Here is a 19378-nt window from a genome sequence, read left to right as displayed (position 1 = left end):
GGAACAAAAGTAGTTTATCAAGGAATACATCCATTGGTAAAATTTGGGAAATTTGCTGAGATTGAGGAGATTGCGGAAAATGTTGGTGCTGCTTTTGCCGAGGAACATCAGGTTCCTGTTCAAAGGCATGTCACTGATTTTGAGGTATTGTCCGATGATGATGATATTGATCTATCTCTGTCACAACAGTCCGTACCTACTGCTGAACCGCTAGAAGAGTTTGAAACTTTCAAGAAACAGCTTCACTCGACTTCATTGAAACCTCCTCAATCAGTCACTGTAGCACAAGAATAAGATGAGGGTGAAGAAGAGCAAGCCACTGATCTCATTCCATGAAAGAGACGAAAGAAAGATCCGAGACCAGGGGTGCTGGCAACTGAAGTAACTTACACTGTACCTCCAACTATTGCTGAGCCCGAAAATGTTGAAGCTCAAGTTGCTCAAGATCCATCTGCTCAAGAACAAATCATGGAAGACATTACTTGTATGTTTGATTTTGAAACTGATGTCTATTACCACACTGAACCATCGGGATCGTCTAATCCGATTTGTGAAGGAAGATTAAGTGCAGCTGACAAAGTGACCCAGATTTTGGCTATGCAAGACAAGTTTCTTCAAGATAGGCGCAAGGGTATCTCTTTGGAAGCTGATCCAATTGACATTCATGGTTTACAACATAGAGTATTCGAACTTGAACAAGACTCGGTTGTAAAAGATGTTCACATTAAAGAACTTGAAGAGGGCCACATTGATAAAGACTCAAAGATTTTAGAACTTAAAACTAACATGGGTGGTCTTACAGCGATGTATCTCGATCTCCAACAGAAGCTGATTCAGAAATTTGGAGATGAATTTAGAAGCTCCATAGATATTGAACATGATAAGCGTCCAGCTTCAAACATTGATACTTCTGCTGATATGGAGAAATATTTGTCCGATTCACCAGAGACAGATGAACAAAAGGAAAGATTAATGAAGAAAATCTTGATTAGGAAGAATTCAAACAAGAATGTGGTGTCATCTGATCATCCAGAGAAATTTGTTGTAAGTCTTGATAAGGGTTTCTCAGATAAATATGGTGATCGATCTGGAGTTCTTTCATGGGGATACACAATAGGCAAAGAAATGTGGTGGGTGAAACAAAAATCCGGTGGCACCGAGTATTATGATAAAACGAAAAGTTTTGGGTCTAGGACGAAAGTTGATCTGACTGACTTATCTCGTGCTCCGTTTCACAATCCAAACAACGAACAAAAAGCTGACAAGTTTTGGAGGTATTTGAACTTTCAAGTGAACGTGGATTTCCAAGCATGCCTACTGCTGAATCCTTTCTAAAGAAGGCTAAGGGTGTTGGTGATCCTCATAGCAATAAGACCATGGTGAATGTTATGTGGCCACCGACGGACAAAGTGAAATCAATTCCGATCTCCAAGAGGTTTCCTGAAGGAGCACTTGATGAAATGAAGTTTTGGACATATGATGGAGTGACAACTACTGTTATTATCAGATTGAACAAACGTCAGTATCGTCTTGTTGATCCTAAGGATTTACTGAAGTTCAGAGAGAAAGATCTCAAAACTCTTAGCAGATTTCAAATAACTGCTGAGCCACTTTATGAACCAGCTGCTAAGGAGTATACTGGTATGGTAGGAGTGATTATTCGTGAAGGTCTATGGGCAGGTGCTCGTAATGCAGCGGATGCAGATATCCTTGAGCATGAATAAAGCAATAAACCAAGGGGGAGATTGTTGGGACGTAGTTTATGGTTTATGCTTTGTAGTACTAGACTTATTTGGGCTTATGTTTGTAAATCGGATCAGCTGATCTCGGTGGGCTTTTAGACTGTTTTGGGCCTAGTTGGTAGGATATATATTCATGTATGTTAACGAAGTTAGGTTTGTTCGTTCATTATTATTAATTTACCCGTTTAAGTTGACAAAAGGGCTTAAGCACCCGACGTATAATATACGTGTGTTTTGAATCTTCTTTATCGTGTTTGGTGTGTTCTTGGTTGTTTTATAGAATCAACTTAGTGGTTAGTTTCCGCCTAACCGTTGAGTATATTGATATCACATTGAAAGATCCGTCATGGGACTTACAACGAACATCAACAAGAACATTTATACCATGCAAAATTCCGAGACTCACCATTCTTGATACACTTGTTCACAGCATGTCTTCTCGTTTTCAACCCACAAAACGACAACATAGAGCATCGAGTAAACGACCACCGTGATCCCGGCCATGATTTCCACTAACCACAACAATACATTCAAACCTCAAAGCTATGCCTAAGTCAATCCATACCCAACATAACTCTTGGATATTCAAACCTAACCCAACTAAGATATTTACAAAGATATTTTACTAGAAATGAAATTCAAAGTTATTGTATTGTTATTTGATTGTGTATTTGTGATGTATTGAAATGAAATAAATATAATTATTGTCGCTTTAATAGCGTTACCAGATTATGAGTGATCTGTACGTCACACCCGTGCGTATTCCGCTTTAGCCAGGGTGTTACAAATTGGTATCAGAGCCGTAACTATAATATAGGTTGATAGACGTATCGGCCTAGTATAGTTATAGTTTATTTAGGGCCAAACTGCATGTATACTCTATATGCTATGTGCCCGCACTTATATTAAAAAGTTCATTCATATGGTTTTACTTATATTTCTGACATTTTATAGTGTCATCTGCACACATGTTCACACACAAACTCCAAGGCTTAGGCCAAAAACAAATATTTTCGAAAACTTTCAAATCAATTTTTACTTGGGTTTTTCCGATATTTCTTCCTCATAAATCGCACCTTCATCTTTCAATCGTGATCATGTCCTCTTTGTGATAAGGATATGGTTACACTCCTTAGGATGTCATACAAGTCATGGTGATTTATGCGACTTGTGACTCCGACCCTCAATGTTTTACAATGTGTTTTAACTGAAAGTCTGTCAAGTCGTGGTGATACACGAATACCCAGCTTTTGGTTTGATTTAATTTCGAGTTTGATTTTTGTACTGGAACATAAAAGTCCATGGTGGTTCATGAAAACTCTAAGTTCCACATAACACTTATTTTATTTTTACAAGTTTTCATATTTAACGAACATTAACAAGGACATATATACCATGCACAATTCCGAGACTCACGATTCTTGATACACTTGTTCACAGCATGTCTTACGTTTTCAACCCACAAAACGACAACCTAGAGCATCGAGTAAACGACCGCCGTGATCCCGTCCATGATTGCCACTAACCACAACAATACACTCAAACCTCAAAGCTATGCCTAAGTCAATCCATACGCAACATAACTCTTGGATATTCAAACCTAACCCAACAAAGATATTTACATGAGATACCTCACCTCGCGTACCTCTTCCTATTAAAAAAAAGTTTATTCGTTTTTTCGGCATCAACACTTAATCTTTTCAAAGTCATCAACCATGCTTAAATTTTTTTATTTTTATTTTTTTATTTATTTTTTTTAATAAATAATTTTCCATGCATATTCTTCCACGTTTATTCTTTTATAAACATCTTTTACTTGGAATTTCAAATCTCGATTATTTTAATTAGTCAATTAATAAAACTACATATTCATATATTCTCAAAATATTTTGTCATATGAAATATATTCAAAAGAAACTTATGACAAATCAAATGACTCATTTTTTATCACTATTATTATTACTAATATTATTATTATTACTATTAATACCTTTATTATTATTATTACCATTAATATTATTATTATTATTATAAAACCCTAAACATAAAATAAAATAGTTTGCTTTAAACAATCCCTAATCCGTGAGGCTATTATGTTATCATCAACGAGTTATTCGATCTAGCGATCTCTATTTTTCTAAAACGTCGCCCAACTGAAAATTCTTTTACGTGAAAAAAATATAAATAAAAAAAATTTAAACGTATCAGGTTTTTGTAATCAGTTTTCACAAACTAAAACGAATTTCAAAAAAATCATTGTTTTTCTCCCACGTTCTTTTGGTCAACGCCAATAACTATCGGTTAAGAAATCATGGTACCGCCCACCCTAGCATTCATACCGAATACCAACCTACCCTCGAGAAGACAAGCAATGTGGGCAACATTTTTTTTAGTTATTATTATTATTTTTTTTTCCTTTCCGTTTGAATGATGTCTCCATGCACTCTAAATTTTAAATGATATTGATGAATTTATGTTTGCATTTGATCGATCTGATTTACTATTCTCCCTAAGCACGACACGCATCCAAACAGATTTAGTTAACTCTTGAATTGATTCAATCTAACGGTCTATGACCGATCAATCCCAAACGTAAGCGTCAGTGGGAACCGGGACCATGTGCATGGTTATGTCCATGGTTATCTAATAGAAACTGTAATCACCCTTTTGGCCGCCTATGACCGGTTTACTTTCAAGCCGGGGCTATGTATTTAGCTTAAAACATAACTATCTAATAGGAGCCTCATGTATTTGTTTATTTTCAAATGATTTGATATTATAATTGCGATTTACCAATATCTCAATGCAGACGTCTCAAACATAAACCTCTCCCCGTGGCGGTTAAATTTCCCTGAAACTATTAATGCTAACATCTTTGCGTCATTATTTTACTTTTCCAAATTCTTTGATAGTTTCTTATGGTTATCATATGTTTTCACGAAATTTTAGTCTTTCATAACCCCAATGTTTCATGTATTTACCCTATGATGAATATTTTTCATTTACCATAGTATCCTTAATATCGAAGATTTTCTTTGGACTTTAATACTCCGTTAATTTATTTCATCTTTCAACCTTATGCTTAGATATTCTTTAATTCTAGAATTTCGTTATTTAAATTTATTTAATTTTTTTTCGTTGGTTATGGTTAATCTTGACATAACATTATTTATCGTGATATTTGACCTCAAGGATTCGCTTATATATTTTTGTTAGTTTTGATCCTTATAGTTCATTGTTCTTGATGTCCAAGCTTCATATGAGATTTTAGTCATTAAAACCCACACAAAGGGACGGGTTATGTGGACCATCCAACGATAAAGGTAATTATGGGTCAACACGTAATTATCCAAGTTCTCGCATGGAAGACATAATAAGTACGTTGTGCGCAATAACTCGAAACCTAGAATGATTTTAAAAGACGGGACAAATGCAGTATGATAAGGGCATGGTGGATACGCTGCTGGTACATCCTATATATAGGTGCTCTTGTCATAATACCATTTGTGGCGTCTTTCAGGCCATTCAAAGATCGATGTCATTGTTTTCATTTAATTACGTATTTACAAAATTGTTAAAAAACTTTTAACAAATTCTTTGTATTAGTTGTTTTCTTTTATAATTTTATTTTTATTTCAATTTCGGGACGAAATTTCTAAAAGTTGTGAATCCTATAACATTCGTTACTTTTCAAAACCCGAAACCCGACCCATTTTAAATTTTCCACTGTGTTTATTAATATATAATCATATTTTATAATATTTGCATTCCATATATATATATATATATATATATATATATATACAGAGAGAGAGAGAGAGCAAGGTTATAATAAAAAGTAGAATTATCCTAGGAAGTGTAAGAAGTGTTTTGAACCATTAGATCAAAATATCTAGTCAAGGGCAAGATTGTAATCAACCAACTAATTTTAATTATGTTATTTTCCTTTATATTAATCACAATCAGTTACAATTCTTTAATTATAGTAATCATAATATTTTACAAAATCATTAACAAAAAAGGCCGATCATCTACAACAACCTACGTTTGTGATCCTTTTTTTTTCTCATCAATCCATCACCGATTCTCATCAATCCATCGCCGATTATACCAGCATTGTGATCCTTTTTTTTCTCATCAATCCATAGCCGATTATACCAGCATTCTTTATCGCCGATCGTACCAGCATTCTTTATCTTCAACATGAGTAATTTCAAGGATGTTGATGAATTAGGTAAACTTGAATACGTTATGGAGTGTTTAATTTTTATTTCATGTTATATAATCATCATATTTGTTCTTCCTTTATACCCGCTTATGATATCCATTAATGGTGTAAAGAATGATCTTTTTCAAGTGAATTTCTACGTGTATCATTTTTTTTGGTGTTATGGTTATTTTGTTATCCTTTCCCACGATGATGTGTTTTTCACTCCCCTTAGGTTTCGATGGTTATTTAGTTATCTCCTGATAACTGTGTTTTTCTTGCTACGTGTAAATTTTCAGATTAAATACTTTTTGAACATCTGTGTGTGTGTGTGTGTTTTTTTTTGTGCCATTATAACCAATGCAAGTTATTTGTTTCAGTTAGTGTGTTTTACAAATTTAGGTAATTGTGAACATCTGTTTGTTTTTTTTTTGTGTCATTGAAACCAATGCAAATTTTTTGATTCAGGAAGTGTGTTTTACAAATTTAGGTACTGTTAAGATGTTATAACACTTCAGATTTTATTTTTCTTGTTTTAAATGTGTGTTTTTAAACGTCAATGTCTTCTGTGGGCTCTCTGTTTTGGAACTTAATTTTTATTGTTTGTTATATCCGATTATAGATCCACCCGCGTACAAGGAAGTTGGAATTCAGCATGTATCTCCAAATTCTGGTAGGAAGACGTACACTCCACTAGTGTCTGCCTCAATCAAACTTAATGAAGGAATGATCTTTGAAAATCTTCAAGCCGCTGAGTCTTTTTACAGAAGATACGCTTTAGCGGGCGGTTTTTCTATCAGGAAAGGAACACAGTGGGTGGACAAAAATGTTGTCCGTTTGAAGTATTTTGTTTGCACTAAGGAAGGCTCAAGAATTGTAAGGAAGTGGACACATTAAATGAAGAGTTCAAAAGGAAAAAACAACGTAGGAAGCCATCTTAAAGAACAAATTGTGAAGCCCAAATAAGGTTAATTTTAACCGACAATGGCATGTATAGGGTCAAATATTTTGGTGAAGCACACAATCATCCTTTTGTTGATAAAGACGATATCCACTTCTTAAAGTCTGCTCGCGAGCTTACGTTTACCCACAAAAAGATGTTAGACTATCTTGCTAATATTAACATTGGTCCAGTAAATGCTTTCAACATTATGAGGACCATGTATGGTGGGTTTGATAAAGTTAGCGCAACCAAGTCTGATTGCAAAAACTACCAAAGAAGTATCAACTTATTCATTGGAGACTACGATGTTGAGATGGCTGTTCAACGTCTTTTGGCGAAGAAAGAATTTTGTCCCAATTTCTCATGTGATTATTCTACTGCAGCAGACGGGGCATTAATGGGTTTATTTTGGGCCGATGAGCGAGCCAAGATGAATTTCTACGTCTTTGGTGATGTTTCATTTGATGCAACATATCGGCATAACAAGTAATATCATTGACTACTAAATTTTTTTTTTCTTTTTTTGTGTTTTATTTATTGATTCATTTGTTTTACAGGTATAACTTGGTTTTTGTTCCATTTACTGGAATTGACAACCATAATAGGAATGTTACCCTTGGTGCAGCGTTGCTTGGATCGGAAACCGTAGAATCTTACACTTGGTTGCTGAATTGTTTTAAGAAGGCATTTGGCTATGCACCAGCATTTGTTGTAACTGACCAAGATCCCGCCATGAAACGTGCAATTGAAGACTTTTTTCCTAATTCTAGGCATCGACTCTACATGTGGCATATTATGGATAAGGTGTCCAGGAAGGTACAAGAGAACTCTTTTTTGTTTATGTTGTTTATTGTTACTGTACATAGTTTGTTTGATTGTGTTATAATATGCCATTATATTATTTCAGGTTGGATCCGGCCTTTGCAACACCACAGACTTTAAGACTCGGTTGTGTGATATTGTTTGGACCGACTCAATAACACCTGAATTGTTTGAAACGGAGTGGGCTTCAATAATGGATGACTTTCAGTTAAGCGATCACACTTGGCTAAAAGACATATTCAACATTAGAGAGTCATGGATTCCTGCTTACTATCGCGAAGAAACCATGTCTGGTCTTATGCGTACTTCATCCATATCAGAGAGCGAGAATCATTTTTTTAGCCAGTTTTGTAACCCACATTGCACTTTGGTTGAGTTTCTGGCCCATATTGAGACTGCATTGGATCATCAAAGCCATGAGCATCGTAAGAACGATCATGATTGTAGGTATACAGCAGCCGAGATATGGAGTAACTACACACTTGAGAAACAAGCAGCTGAAATCTATACGAGAACCATTTTTTTTATGTCCAATTGGAAATACAAGCTGCTCTTCACAAATGCACTTCCAGGTGTTACGTCCCCGTCGATGACTTCCTGAAATTCAATATTCGTGACTTTCTACACTTACCTGCTTCTTTTCACGAGGTATATCGGATTCTCAATATGCTAGGTTTATTGTGTTTATATTTTATTTTTACACTTTTAAATAACTATACATTGTTCTTCATGGTAGGTTATGATTCGCAACGAAGAATCACTGTTTATTGTAGCTGTAAAAGGTTCGAGCAATTCGGTTTACTGTGCCGTCACATTTTTAAGGTGCTCCACATTTTGGTATCAGGGTATTTCTCAAACAGCACATCAATCGTAGGTGGACAAAAGACGCTGTGTCTAACAGCCCTATGTGGTCTATTGGTTTTGACGAGCCCAACATAGACAAAAGTACTGATGTGTATCGTGTTGTTCGAGACATCAACATCGCGCACGACCATAACATAAACAAGCTGGTTGATGACATGCAAAAGTTACATCATTACCGCGACTACATTAACGCGTACAAAAGTACAGTAGACGAGGTTACTTTCGACGGCCCTAGACCTAGTCGTCGAGACAGGTTCGCTGAACTAACCGGTGTGACACAACCAGATCAAATCCATATTCGTGCCTCGATTGGTGTTAGGACTAAAGGGTGTGGGCTTCCAATTCACTTTAGGTCATTACACGAGCAAGCTATAAGTCAAAAGCAACTGGACAAGCCCCTAAGGACATGCAGAATATGTCGTGAACCTGGTCATGACACCCGCAACCATCACTTGTTCAGTATCAACAACAAACCTCCACAGGATCCTTCACAAGACGGAGCAAGCAGTTCACATGAAGAAAATATGGAAGAGTAGCCCGGTTACGTCTTTTACAAATACACTTTAATCTTATATCACCTTATACTTTATTATGGTTTGTTGATGGGTTTTTATTTCACCATAGACTTTAGTATGTTTTGTTTATTGGTTTTTATTTCACCTTAGACATTATTATGGATTGTTGATGGTTTTTTCCATTACACTTTAATCTTATTTAACCTTAGACTTTATTATGGTTTGTTGATGGGTTTTTATTTCACTATAGACTTTAGTATGTTTTTATTTTGTTGATGGGTTTTTATTTCACTATAGACTTTAGTATGTTTTGTTGATTGGTTTTTATTTCACCTTAGACTTTAGTATGTTTTATTTATTGGTTTTTATTTCACCTTAGACATTATTATGGATTGTTGATGGTACATTATTATGGATAGTTGATGGTTTTATTTAAGGTTTCATGTTTACTAACATTTTGTTTTACACAACTGATGGATGTTTTTTTTAGCAACACCTGATGGATGATCATATGGTTTTGTCCAATATTTTCCAAAGCTGTTCAAATTTAATCTTAATTTAATCTTTGTTCATATGGTGCCTACTCAAACATTTCACATAACACCTAACCATGTTTTTTTATTAAAGCGTTTTGTTTTGTAAAATATTTTACTTATAATAAATTGATTCATTAGCTAAACTTGAATTACAAAGCACATGTCAAAAAACTAGATGTGTTTTAAACAAAACAAATAACCAAACTATTTTTAACCCAGAGTTTAACACCTATATAATCATCACACATGTTTCAAACATTTTCATATTCCAAAATATGTAAACAGTTCAAAAACGTTTGCCAAATACGTAAACAAGACCAACACATAAACAGTCTACCATTAATAAAAACTGTCAAAAACCGTTAACTATTAAAAGACACAGTCATATCTGTCAACAGTCATTCGAGATTTAACCTGTCCATGATTCTTTTAGGAGCTGTCTTGTCCAGATTCGCTTTCTCGGTCGCAGACAACTGGTGATATTCCAACATATCTTGTAATAACATTTCTCTCATCACGTTTACATCGCTAAGTAGAATCTTAGCCACGTATTTCCTTCTAAGATCTTCAAGCTCTTCCTTTTGTTTCCCTAACACCCGTCCATGTTTGTCAAGCTCTTCAGCAAGACCACAATCAACAACCCACTCTTTAGTATTCCCACCTTTAAACGTCTCCATGTGTCTCATAACAAACCCCCCGCAATCCACATAGTTGTATGTCGTCCTCCACGATACATCGACCCGCGTTATCTTTGCTGTTTTAAATTTCGACCCCCCCTGGTGGTCTACTAAAGCCAAATACCCAGCCATTGTCTCTCGCTGAAAATCAATTATTCCAACACAAATTTATGTCTACAAATAATATTACTCGATACGAACAAAGAATAACATACCATTTTTCGGGCCACCCTCTGTATCTGCTTTTGAAAGACTCCCTTGTCCCCATGTTATCAATAATATGAATATGGCACGTCTTCAAGTTGAAAGTTATCAGATAAAAGTGTTTACCGCTTATTATCGGTATTAACACCAACTCTACCCTTTGAATGCTTTTCAGCTTTTGAGCTTGAAGCATTTTATCCATCGCCTCAGCAAAATTTTTGATTCTCGTGGACACGTCTTTCTCGTAATGATCCGGTAGCTGTTCATATACGTTTATTATATACTAAAACAATTATAATTATATTACAGGAAGTGTCACTTACCAACATTACTGCTGAACAGTATAGCCTAGGCACCGAGTTGTGTTTCGCTCTTATCGATTCCTCATAATTCAGCACACTTGCCCATGCAGACATCACTGATACATGCACCCACAGTCCGGGCGCAAAGTCTCCAAAAAAACACGCCTGACGCAAACACCTTCATCTGTGCTAAATACAACATCCCTCTTTACACAACAAACCGAATAACAAAATTCATCACCGAAACTATAATTTTATAACATACAACCATATAATAATTTACAGCAGTTAACACTTACCTTTGATCCCCATACGCGGCGAAAATATAATCTGCCATGCTACTTTCCCCCTTAAATATTGCAGCTCCCAAACTCACCGAACGTTTAGCAAAAGGCGAGCAAAACGCTTTTGATAGGAACCTATGTCGTCGGGGCCTTTGATTGATACCTGCTGTGTTATTACTTTCAAATACTACTTCCTTTCCCTTACTTATAGATCTTGGTGTTTTGTCAAACGTTTTCCGATCTGCCGACTGCACGTTCACTTCCGGTAAATTAAAAACCACCTTCAGGTTTCTTGGTGTTGTCACAACTTGAGTAGATTTAGGCTTTCGAATGTTCGATTTCACTTCGTGGTACGTTTCAACGTTAGACAAACCTTCATTCTTATTCACATCCTCTTCCTTCTTGATAGTGTATTTACCCCGAATCGACTTCCACTGTTCCTCAAGTTCTTTTATCAACAAGCTACCTGAACACATGTCATGTGCTTCTTCAAACTCACGGCATATATCTCCATACACGTTATCAAAATGTTGCATCAAGTCACTTATCCTTTCGGCCCGGTCCTATTATTTTAAGACAATCAACAAAGCGAAAACAAACAATTAGTGCACATCACATACATCTAACTGACCTAAAATACAAAACCCGCAACCAGTACGTACCTCCTCCTCGTCAATTTCTAAAGACTCCACGACACCATCCACATATGCCACGTCATCATCCTTTTTCTGTTCAACCTCACACTCTTTCCTTTTCACGCCCGGTTTTTTTTCCTTGATCACCATTTTCTTTAGCTCCTTTTTCGCCACATTACCACCAACATCCTCCACCTTCTGTCTCTTTCCACTGTTTTCAAGTTTTCCTAACGAGGCGCGATCACCCATTCGTTTACTTTCCAATATATCTTGTAGTTTAAAAAGGTCATCGTCTGTAAAGATGTTCACTGGCAACAAAATTTTTCCCTTCTCCACCACATTTCCAAAGTGTTCGTTTGCGTAAGCAAGCTGCGTTACAACAGTTACATTACTAAAATTAACTAATGAAAACTAATTTCAACATAAAAGACATAACGTACCGCAAGCACTGTCATTGATTCGTTGTACTCCTTGTTTTCCTTCCATATTTTACGGGTTCTTCTCAATGACGTCACCACATATTCACACCAATTCATCTCCCTAATTGCGTCAATATCTTCAATTGATGGTATAAATCTTTGGTTCACCATGTTATTACCAGTAATATCTCCCATATATGTCCCAAACACAACGAGAAAGTTCATTTTGAAATGCCATCCACTATCAATCTTGTTTTTGGCATGCTCCATAAACTTTAGCGGGCACACCTTTGCTTTTGGGTCAGGGAATTGATTCCTCCACCTATTTACAACCTCATCTTCTAACCTTGGCTTATTTGTTTCTACTATCTCGACCTTTCCCCTAGGTATTCCTAACAAACGTTCCACCAGTTGCGGAGTTATCTTAACTTCTTTATCCCCCAAATTTAGCACACTACTATCGGGGTTGTAGTTATTAACTAACCAGTAACCCAACCCCGTTGGTATGTTTGCTACATTGATATCTAGGATGCTAGAAAAACCCATTTGCATTACCTTTGTTCATTTGACAACTTGTTAATCTATTCATGGAACAAACTTGCCCTAACCCTTGGCCTCATCTTTTCCCCATTATACTTGTGAAACACACTACTTCTGTCCACCTTTCCTTTACTTCTTTGAAACAATTTAACAGGTGGATTTGTGAAATCATCATCCGAATCACTTCTTGAACCTGCTTATTTTATATTAGAAACACACTCAATCAACATTGCATTTTTAACACATAATACAATTAACTACACAACAACACATACTTTTATAAAAAGGAACGTTCACAGGTACGTGCGGTTTTGAACCAACTTCTTTATCTAAAACAACAAATCAACACAGTCAATAATGGGAGTTCATGTTAACTTCAAAAAGTGTTACCTTTTATTTTGTTACCATTGTTACCTTCTTTATTTGTCCCGAAGATTTTGTTACTTTCTTTATTAGTCCCCAACATTCCCGCACTTGTGTTTTTTTCTAATCTCAGGCTTCTCCGAACTGATAGTATAATCACAAACACATCAAGCTTTTATTAACCCAAAAAATCATTCGTGTCCAAACTTCCCTAAACTGTTCATTAAGAACTAACTACCAAACAGAGCACTCAGACACACATACCATATCTAATAAACAGAGCGTTAACCATAATAAACTAAATAGAACAGTAGAACATCACATTAAATATGAATCAGAATAGCTTCATATCCTCACTCCATCCCATATAACAATCAAAACGAGTATCAAACTACAAAAAAACACTTTCGGAATTTACGAGACAAAACAATAGCTTTGACAACAAACTTAACGTCTTATTAACTATAACACAACTTAATCACCCAACATAATAAACATTCATCATCTTTATTTACATTCTATACACATAACAACACACCGACTAACAAAAAACCCACCTGCTTAATAAGTTTGTGACACACTACAATAAAAAACGTAAACACACTAACCAACAGAACAGATTAATCAAAATCATAACAGAGTACCCAACACACACCAATAGAACAGAGTAATCAAAATCTATACATTCTCGTCGTTCCTCTTTACATTCGCGACCCATATAACAGAGTAATCACACACCAATCCAACAATTAAACACACTAAACATCAAAACACACATCAAATGTTAAAACCAATACAACTACAGACAACACATTGAAACACACATCAAATGTTAAAACCCAGCTTCTCAGGCCTCCAATTAAAAGAGTCAAACCCTAGAAATTGGGGATAATCTACCGACAAAAAACACATTGAACAATCCCAACTACAGACGCACCTTGAAAATTATTAAACCCACCGGCGACCTTCATTGGTGATTTGAGATCCATATTTGTTGACTGAGATGGAAAATCAAGAAACAATTGACTATGTGATTACCGTCATAATATAATTCAACTTTTAGAAGATTTTAGAGAGAGAACAACTATAATCAAATCATAAGCATAAAAGTAGGAGTTTCTAAACAAAATTACTTGACGGTTTGCATGTCCAGCCATTATAAAAAGACTATAATACCCCTGACACACTTAAATTATCAACTAAGAAAAAAACACACTGAGGAAGTAACACACCTCCACTCCCAGCCACTAGATTACTCCATCCGACGCACCAGATCCCTTCCTACACTTCTTAGACACATCTCGCTTCTTATTATAACTCCACCCTATATATATATATATATATATATATATATATATATATATATATATATATATATATATATATATATATTCGCCAATGCTTACATATATGAAACTTGTTAAGCCGACCAGTTTGGTGGTTTCAGTATAGTTTCGTTACTCATTCATTATTAATATTAAATTCATGACAATTTACACTCATCGCTCATTCGTTTTATAGTACTTTCAATCAATTACTAAAACTCCAAATTTTTTTTTACGTTTAAAAAATTCGCAATCTAGTCGAGTATAATAAAATTATCCAAGTTTACAAATTGATTTCATTTATATAATATCTCAAAGATCAAGGTTCACTTTGTATTATAACTTAATCTATAATGTAAAAAAAATTGAAACATCAAGGGCCAAAACTAAAAATTCATTAAATTATATTAAATAAATACAATCCCAGCCCCACCCCCATTCTCCGATCCAGTTTTTCCGGCAATGGGCTTCCGGCGGCTACAATAAAATTTCGGCAGGCCTTAATTGGCTCCATAAAACCCGTCTTTGACCCCTGTGATTCCTATAACGACTCAAGACCATGTTATTCATCAATAACCTACACTCTAATTACGTTATAACGGCTTCCAATCATCCGATCTAAACTCGCGACCCGGCGGAATATAAGTCAAATCCCAATAACGATGATTAAACGTAACATGCTTCAATTGACACTATAAATAGAACCTAAACCCGTAACTAAACTTGTACCAATCATCAAAACAGCATATAATAAACTCTGTAACCTCAAATTTATCCGGCAATGTCCGTTTTCCGGCAAGTCTCATTCACTATCAACTCCTAACATCCACCGGTAACTTTTATATGGATTTGATTAGTTTTTAGTTGTAATCTAAAACCCCCAACTTAGATTAAACGAACATGGGTCGGATTAGGAGTATTGAATCTAGGGTTTACATGATGAAGATGATAAATATAGTTTTAATATATGTATTTCTGTTTCTGTTATTAACTCAAAATGAAAGTTGGTTTAACTGGTTATGTCTATTCAGTGTAAACAAAAGGACCCGGGTTCGAAACCCGGGTCAGGCCGGAATTAGATATATTTTTATTCCTTTTAAAAGCTTTAAATAATTATAATAATTAACTAAATTAGTTAAAAAAATCAAAATAAATCATTTTAAATCAAATAAAGTTTTTATTAATTAGATATAAAGTATTTTTCACCTTTTTCCATACAAAACCAATTTTCTAGCTCGTTAAACCATCAACTTTATTTTTGTTAATATTAACTTGTTAACTTTAAAATTCGTTGGATTTTAACCTGTTCGTTAACTTAATTCAAATATAATTTGTTATTTCGTCGATATAAAACTACGTTAAAACCGATGCTCTATAAACGTTAGTATTCTAATAAATTAATGATAGTATTAAAATATTTTTAACCCATTAAAATTAATTTATAATAGTCAGCTTATTTCATCATACTTTATGTCCCTTCTTGTCAAATATTTATAAACACTAAAATAATTGTATGAGATAAATTTCCCATTTAAAATACGTATATTGTTTTACCGTAACTCGCATGTTAGAGATAAAGTTTTGACTTTAAGACAATATAAACCGTTAAAACTTAAAAAAATTTCATAATGCCATAAGGCAATAAAATACACATTAAAATAATACAAATCCCTTAAAACTAAATTATCCACTTTAACTTTAAACAATTCCATTAGTTAGTCTTTGAATATTCGTACTAGTTTTATTTATAGCTTGAGAAGCTCAATTGTTTCGGATTATTTAACGCACTTTTGGTTGCTTTGGTTTTGTTATCATGCTTCCGGTTTTATCTTTATTTCCGCTTCGATTTCAAGGTGAGTTTTCGTAACCCCGTTTTACTTTTACACGTTTTGGGGTGTAGCACGTCCGAACTTGGTTTTCTTGTGTCAAACTAAAATTCACATGCGTGTCTTGTATGTATTTGTTTTGTATCATATTGCTTGTAAACTATGTGATTATGTGCTAGTTGTTTACTGTTTTTAGTTGGTGGAGACTTATACTCATTGTGGCAGGATCCGACGGGACGTACCTATGCCGTCCATTTGTTAATGGTGGTATCATACACATACTCATAGTGGGAGCGGGTCGTACCTGCGCCGTCCATTTGTTAATGGCAATATCATTATCATATTCTATACTCCAAGTAGCTCGGTGAACGGGGGTTCCTTAGTAGATTTGACTTATGTCAAGCGAACAGGAATATCATGTATTTACTTTTCTTTTGCTATATGATTGAGACTATACATCTTGACTTGTGAATGTTACACTTTTCGTATTATATATATATACAAAACTTTATGAATTCTCACCAACATTATTGTTGAAATAATATATTATTTTAAACGTGCTGCAGGTTAAAGTTTAAGGATTGAAGACTAGAGTAGTTGGACCATTAATTGATAGTCTGGTGGTTGAGAACAAGAGGTTGAGGAAAGAAAATTCTGATCAAAAGAAAATAATCGAAGATGGTGAGATAAGATTGAAACAACAAGCTGATTTGTTAAATCTTCATATGAGATACTTTACAATATTAGAAAACAAATTAGAAATCAATTTTGTTGAAGAAATCAGAAACTCTGAGGATAGAGTGTTTTCTAAAATATATGGTGGCGAAGTGCTTACGGAAGAAATTGATTTCAAAATGCAATACGATCAAGATCGTGTTGATGCCAAGGGTAAAAGAAAGATGGATGAACCAGCTATGAATGTTAATATTCCAGATGTTGGAGGTTCTTCTTCAAAGTTTGTACCAATTGTTGAAGAAATGGTGGAACCAGTTGTTGAACAAGTGGTTGAACCAGTGATGGAACAGATTGTTGTTGAACCATTTGTGACATAGTCTGTTTATACCAAATGAGCCAGTGGATGAGGAGGAAGATGAAGAATTGTTAGACTCTGGAGATTCTCCTTCTCATGATGATAATGATGATGATGATCCTAGTGCCGGTGGTGGTTTGGGTGTATTGATTGGTTATGGTACAAGTACAAGTTTTGAACATGTTGTTGAATCAGTAGTTGGAAGTGAATCTGCTCAGGAAGCAACTCAAGCGGTGGTAACATTGATGAGCTCGAAGTATTAGATGTTGATCCTATAGCCTACACGCCTCCTGTGAGATTTTCATCTACTGAAGAAGAATTAGAGGATGGAGAAATTGAGGTCACTCGAGCCGATCTTTGCCATAATGTTGAATATAACAGAAGAGGAATTTGTTTTTGATTTTGAGAAAGATTTGAGTTCAGTTGATGATAATGTTATGGTGAATGAACATATTGAAGAAAAGGAATTGGAAAAGGAACCAGTGACATATGTAAATGCTGCTGATCATGTATTTCCAGAATTTGATGAAGCGTTTGATGAGGAAATTGAAATAATAAGTCAGGAATTTGATAGTCAAGGGAAGCCTATACCCTCTGAAAAAGACAAGACAACTGAAGAAGCTGAGGTGAACAGTCAAGAACAGGATGATTGGTTTGAGAGGAGGAAAATTGAGCCAAAACGCATATACTTGAATCCAGTCAAGTACTATAAGAAAGAAAAGGAAGTAAAACTGGGCAAGGTTGTGAGTATTGCTTACTTGAAGAAGATCAGAAAGATTGTTATTCGAAGAACGTATGGCGTATAGTACTTTGAAAGTTTATGTGAGTTAAAATTTCTGCAGTGGATGGATGTTGTGGACATCATTGAAAAGGAGTTATTGTATTGTCCTAAACGCGGGCCGGTGAAGGAGATTTGGGATTTTATTAAGCGTCAAGCAAAATGCAGATTTAGAAGCTGGACTCCTCAAACACCATATCTCCATGTATCTAAAGTAACGAAAGATCCTGATCAGATGATTTTGTGAAGACTTGGAGATACAAGTAGCCTGAAACTCTTAAAGTGATTCCTATGTACCCTATTGAACAAGACTTCCATGTTTATTTTCATTGGTGATATTATGATGAGAACAGGGGTGAAGCTCAAATTGTTTTAAACCGAGATGGAGTGTCGGATGTGATAGATGTGATGGATCCCATGTGGCTGGTGAACTGCTCAGAAAAGGACATAGAGACGCTATATAAGTGCAAAATTCAAGTTTCTCGTGATAAATTTCATGCGTCTTGTAACATCCCGAAATTTCAAGATAATATTAATTATATTACTTAATATTAGAGAGAAAGTTTACTCGGGTTATCAGGAAATAAATAACAGAATAGGAGTTGGTATGAATCGGGCTAGTGTTGGGTAATGGATGCGGGTTGTGGACTTGGATTATTTGAGATGGGTTAAATGAGAATGGGATTTAAGAGATATAAATATCCCCTAAACCCAAAATATCTTCATTCTCACCCTACACCCTAAAACTCCTAACACACTCAAAACACACACATTCTAACCGATCAAGATTCGAAGCCGAGACCCGAGATTTTGTTGATAGATCTGAGTTGGTAAGGTAAGAACAAATCCAATAAAGCTAATATTACTGAAAATGGTTAGGATTGGATGGGTTAACCGGACCCGAAACCCAAACTACCCAAATCGGACCCCTAAAACGTCGATTTTAGGCCGATTTGATGGTTGGGATTTGTAGGCGCCGATCATACGATTCCGTGGGTACCAAAATCGAGTTATTTGGCTAAGAAACGAAGGATTTATGGGCAAACAGATCTGCAGCGCGATAACTTCGCCTGCAAGAATAAGTTCGCCTGATGAACTTCGCCTTCAAGTGTAACTTCGCCTAAGGATAACTACGCCTACGGCCAAGTTCGCCTAAGGTTTAACTTCGCCTGAAGCCAAGTTCGCCTAAGGTTTAACTTCGCCTGAAGCCAAGTTCGCCTAAGGTTTAACTTCGCCTGAAGCCAAGTTCGCCCGAGGTTTAACTTCGCCTGAAGTGAAGTTCGTTTAGAAAATAAATTAAAAACCAAATGGAAAATGTGTTAAGACAGTTAATGTAAATAAAATTTTTCCAAGCTGACCTGGCAGC

General features: G+C 35.3%; 1 protein-coding gene across 1 annotated transcript; it reads left to right on the top strand.

The window, feature by feature from the left end:
• The first annotated feature begins 1376 nt into the window (after nucleotides 1–1376).
• Nucleotides 1377–9114, top strand: LOC143629332 (protein FAR1-RELATED SEQUENCE 5-like). Its single transcript, XM_077098634.1, has 8 exons — nucleotides 1377–1680; nucleotides 6572–6791; nucleotides 6947–7378; nucleotides 7450–7708; nucleotides 7800–8161; nucleotides 8287–8362; nucleotides 8451–8536; nucleotides 8589–9114. Exons 1-8 carry the CDS (start codon nucleotides 1377–1379, stop codon nucleotides 9112–9114), a joined length of 2265 nt encoding a protein of 754 aa, XP_076954749.1.
• Nucleotides 9115–19378: the final 10264 nt, after the last annotated feature.

Source organism: Bidens hawaiensis, unplaced genomic scaffold (genome assembly GCF_021521415.1).
Source record: "Bidens hawaiensis isolate Kalapana, Puna unplaced genomic scaffold, B.hawaiensis_p1.1 tig00005189_1, whole genome shotgun sequence".
Classification (NCBI taxonomy): Eukaryota; Viridiplantae; Streptophyta; class Magnoliopsida; order Asterales; family Asteraceae; genus Bidens; species Bidens hawaiensis.
This window is presented reverse-complemented; position numbering and strand designations above follow the sequence as displayed.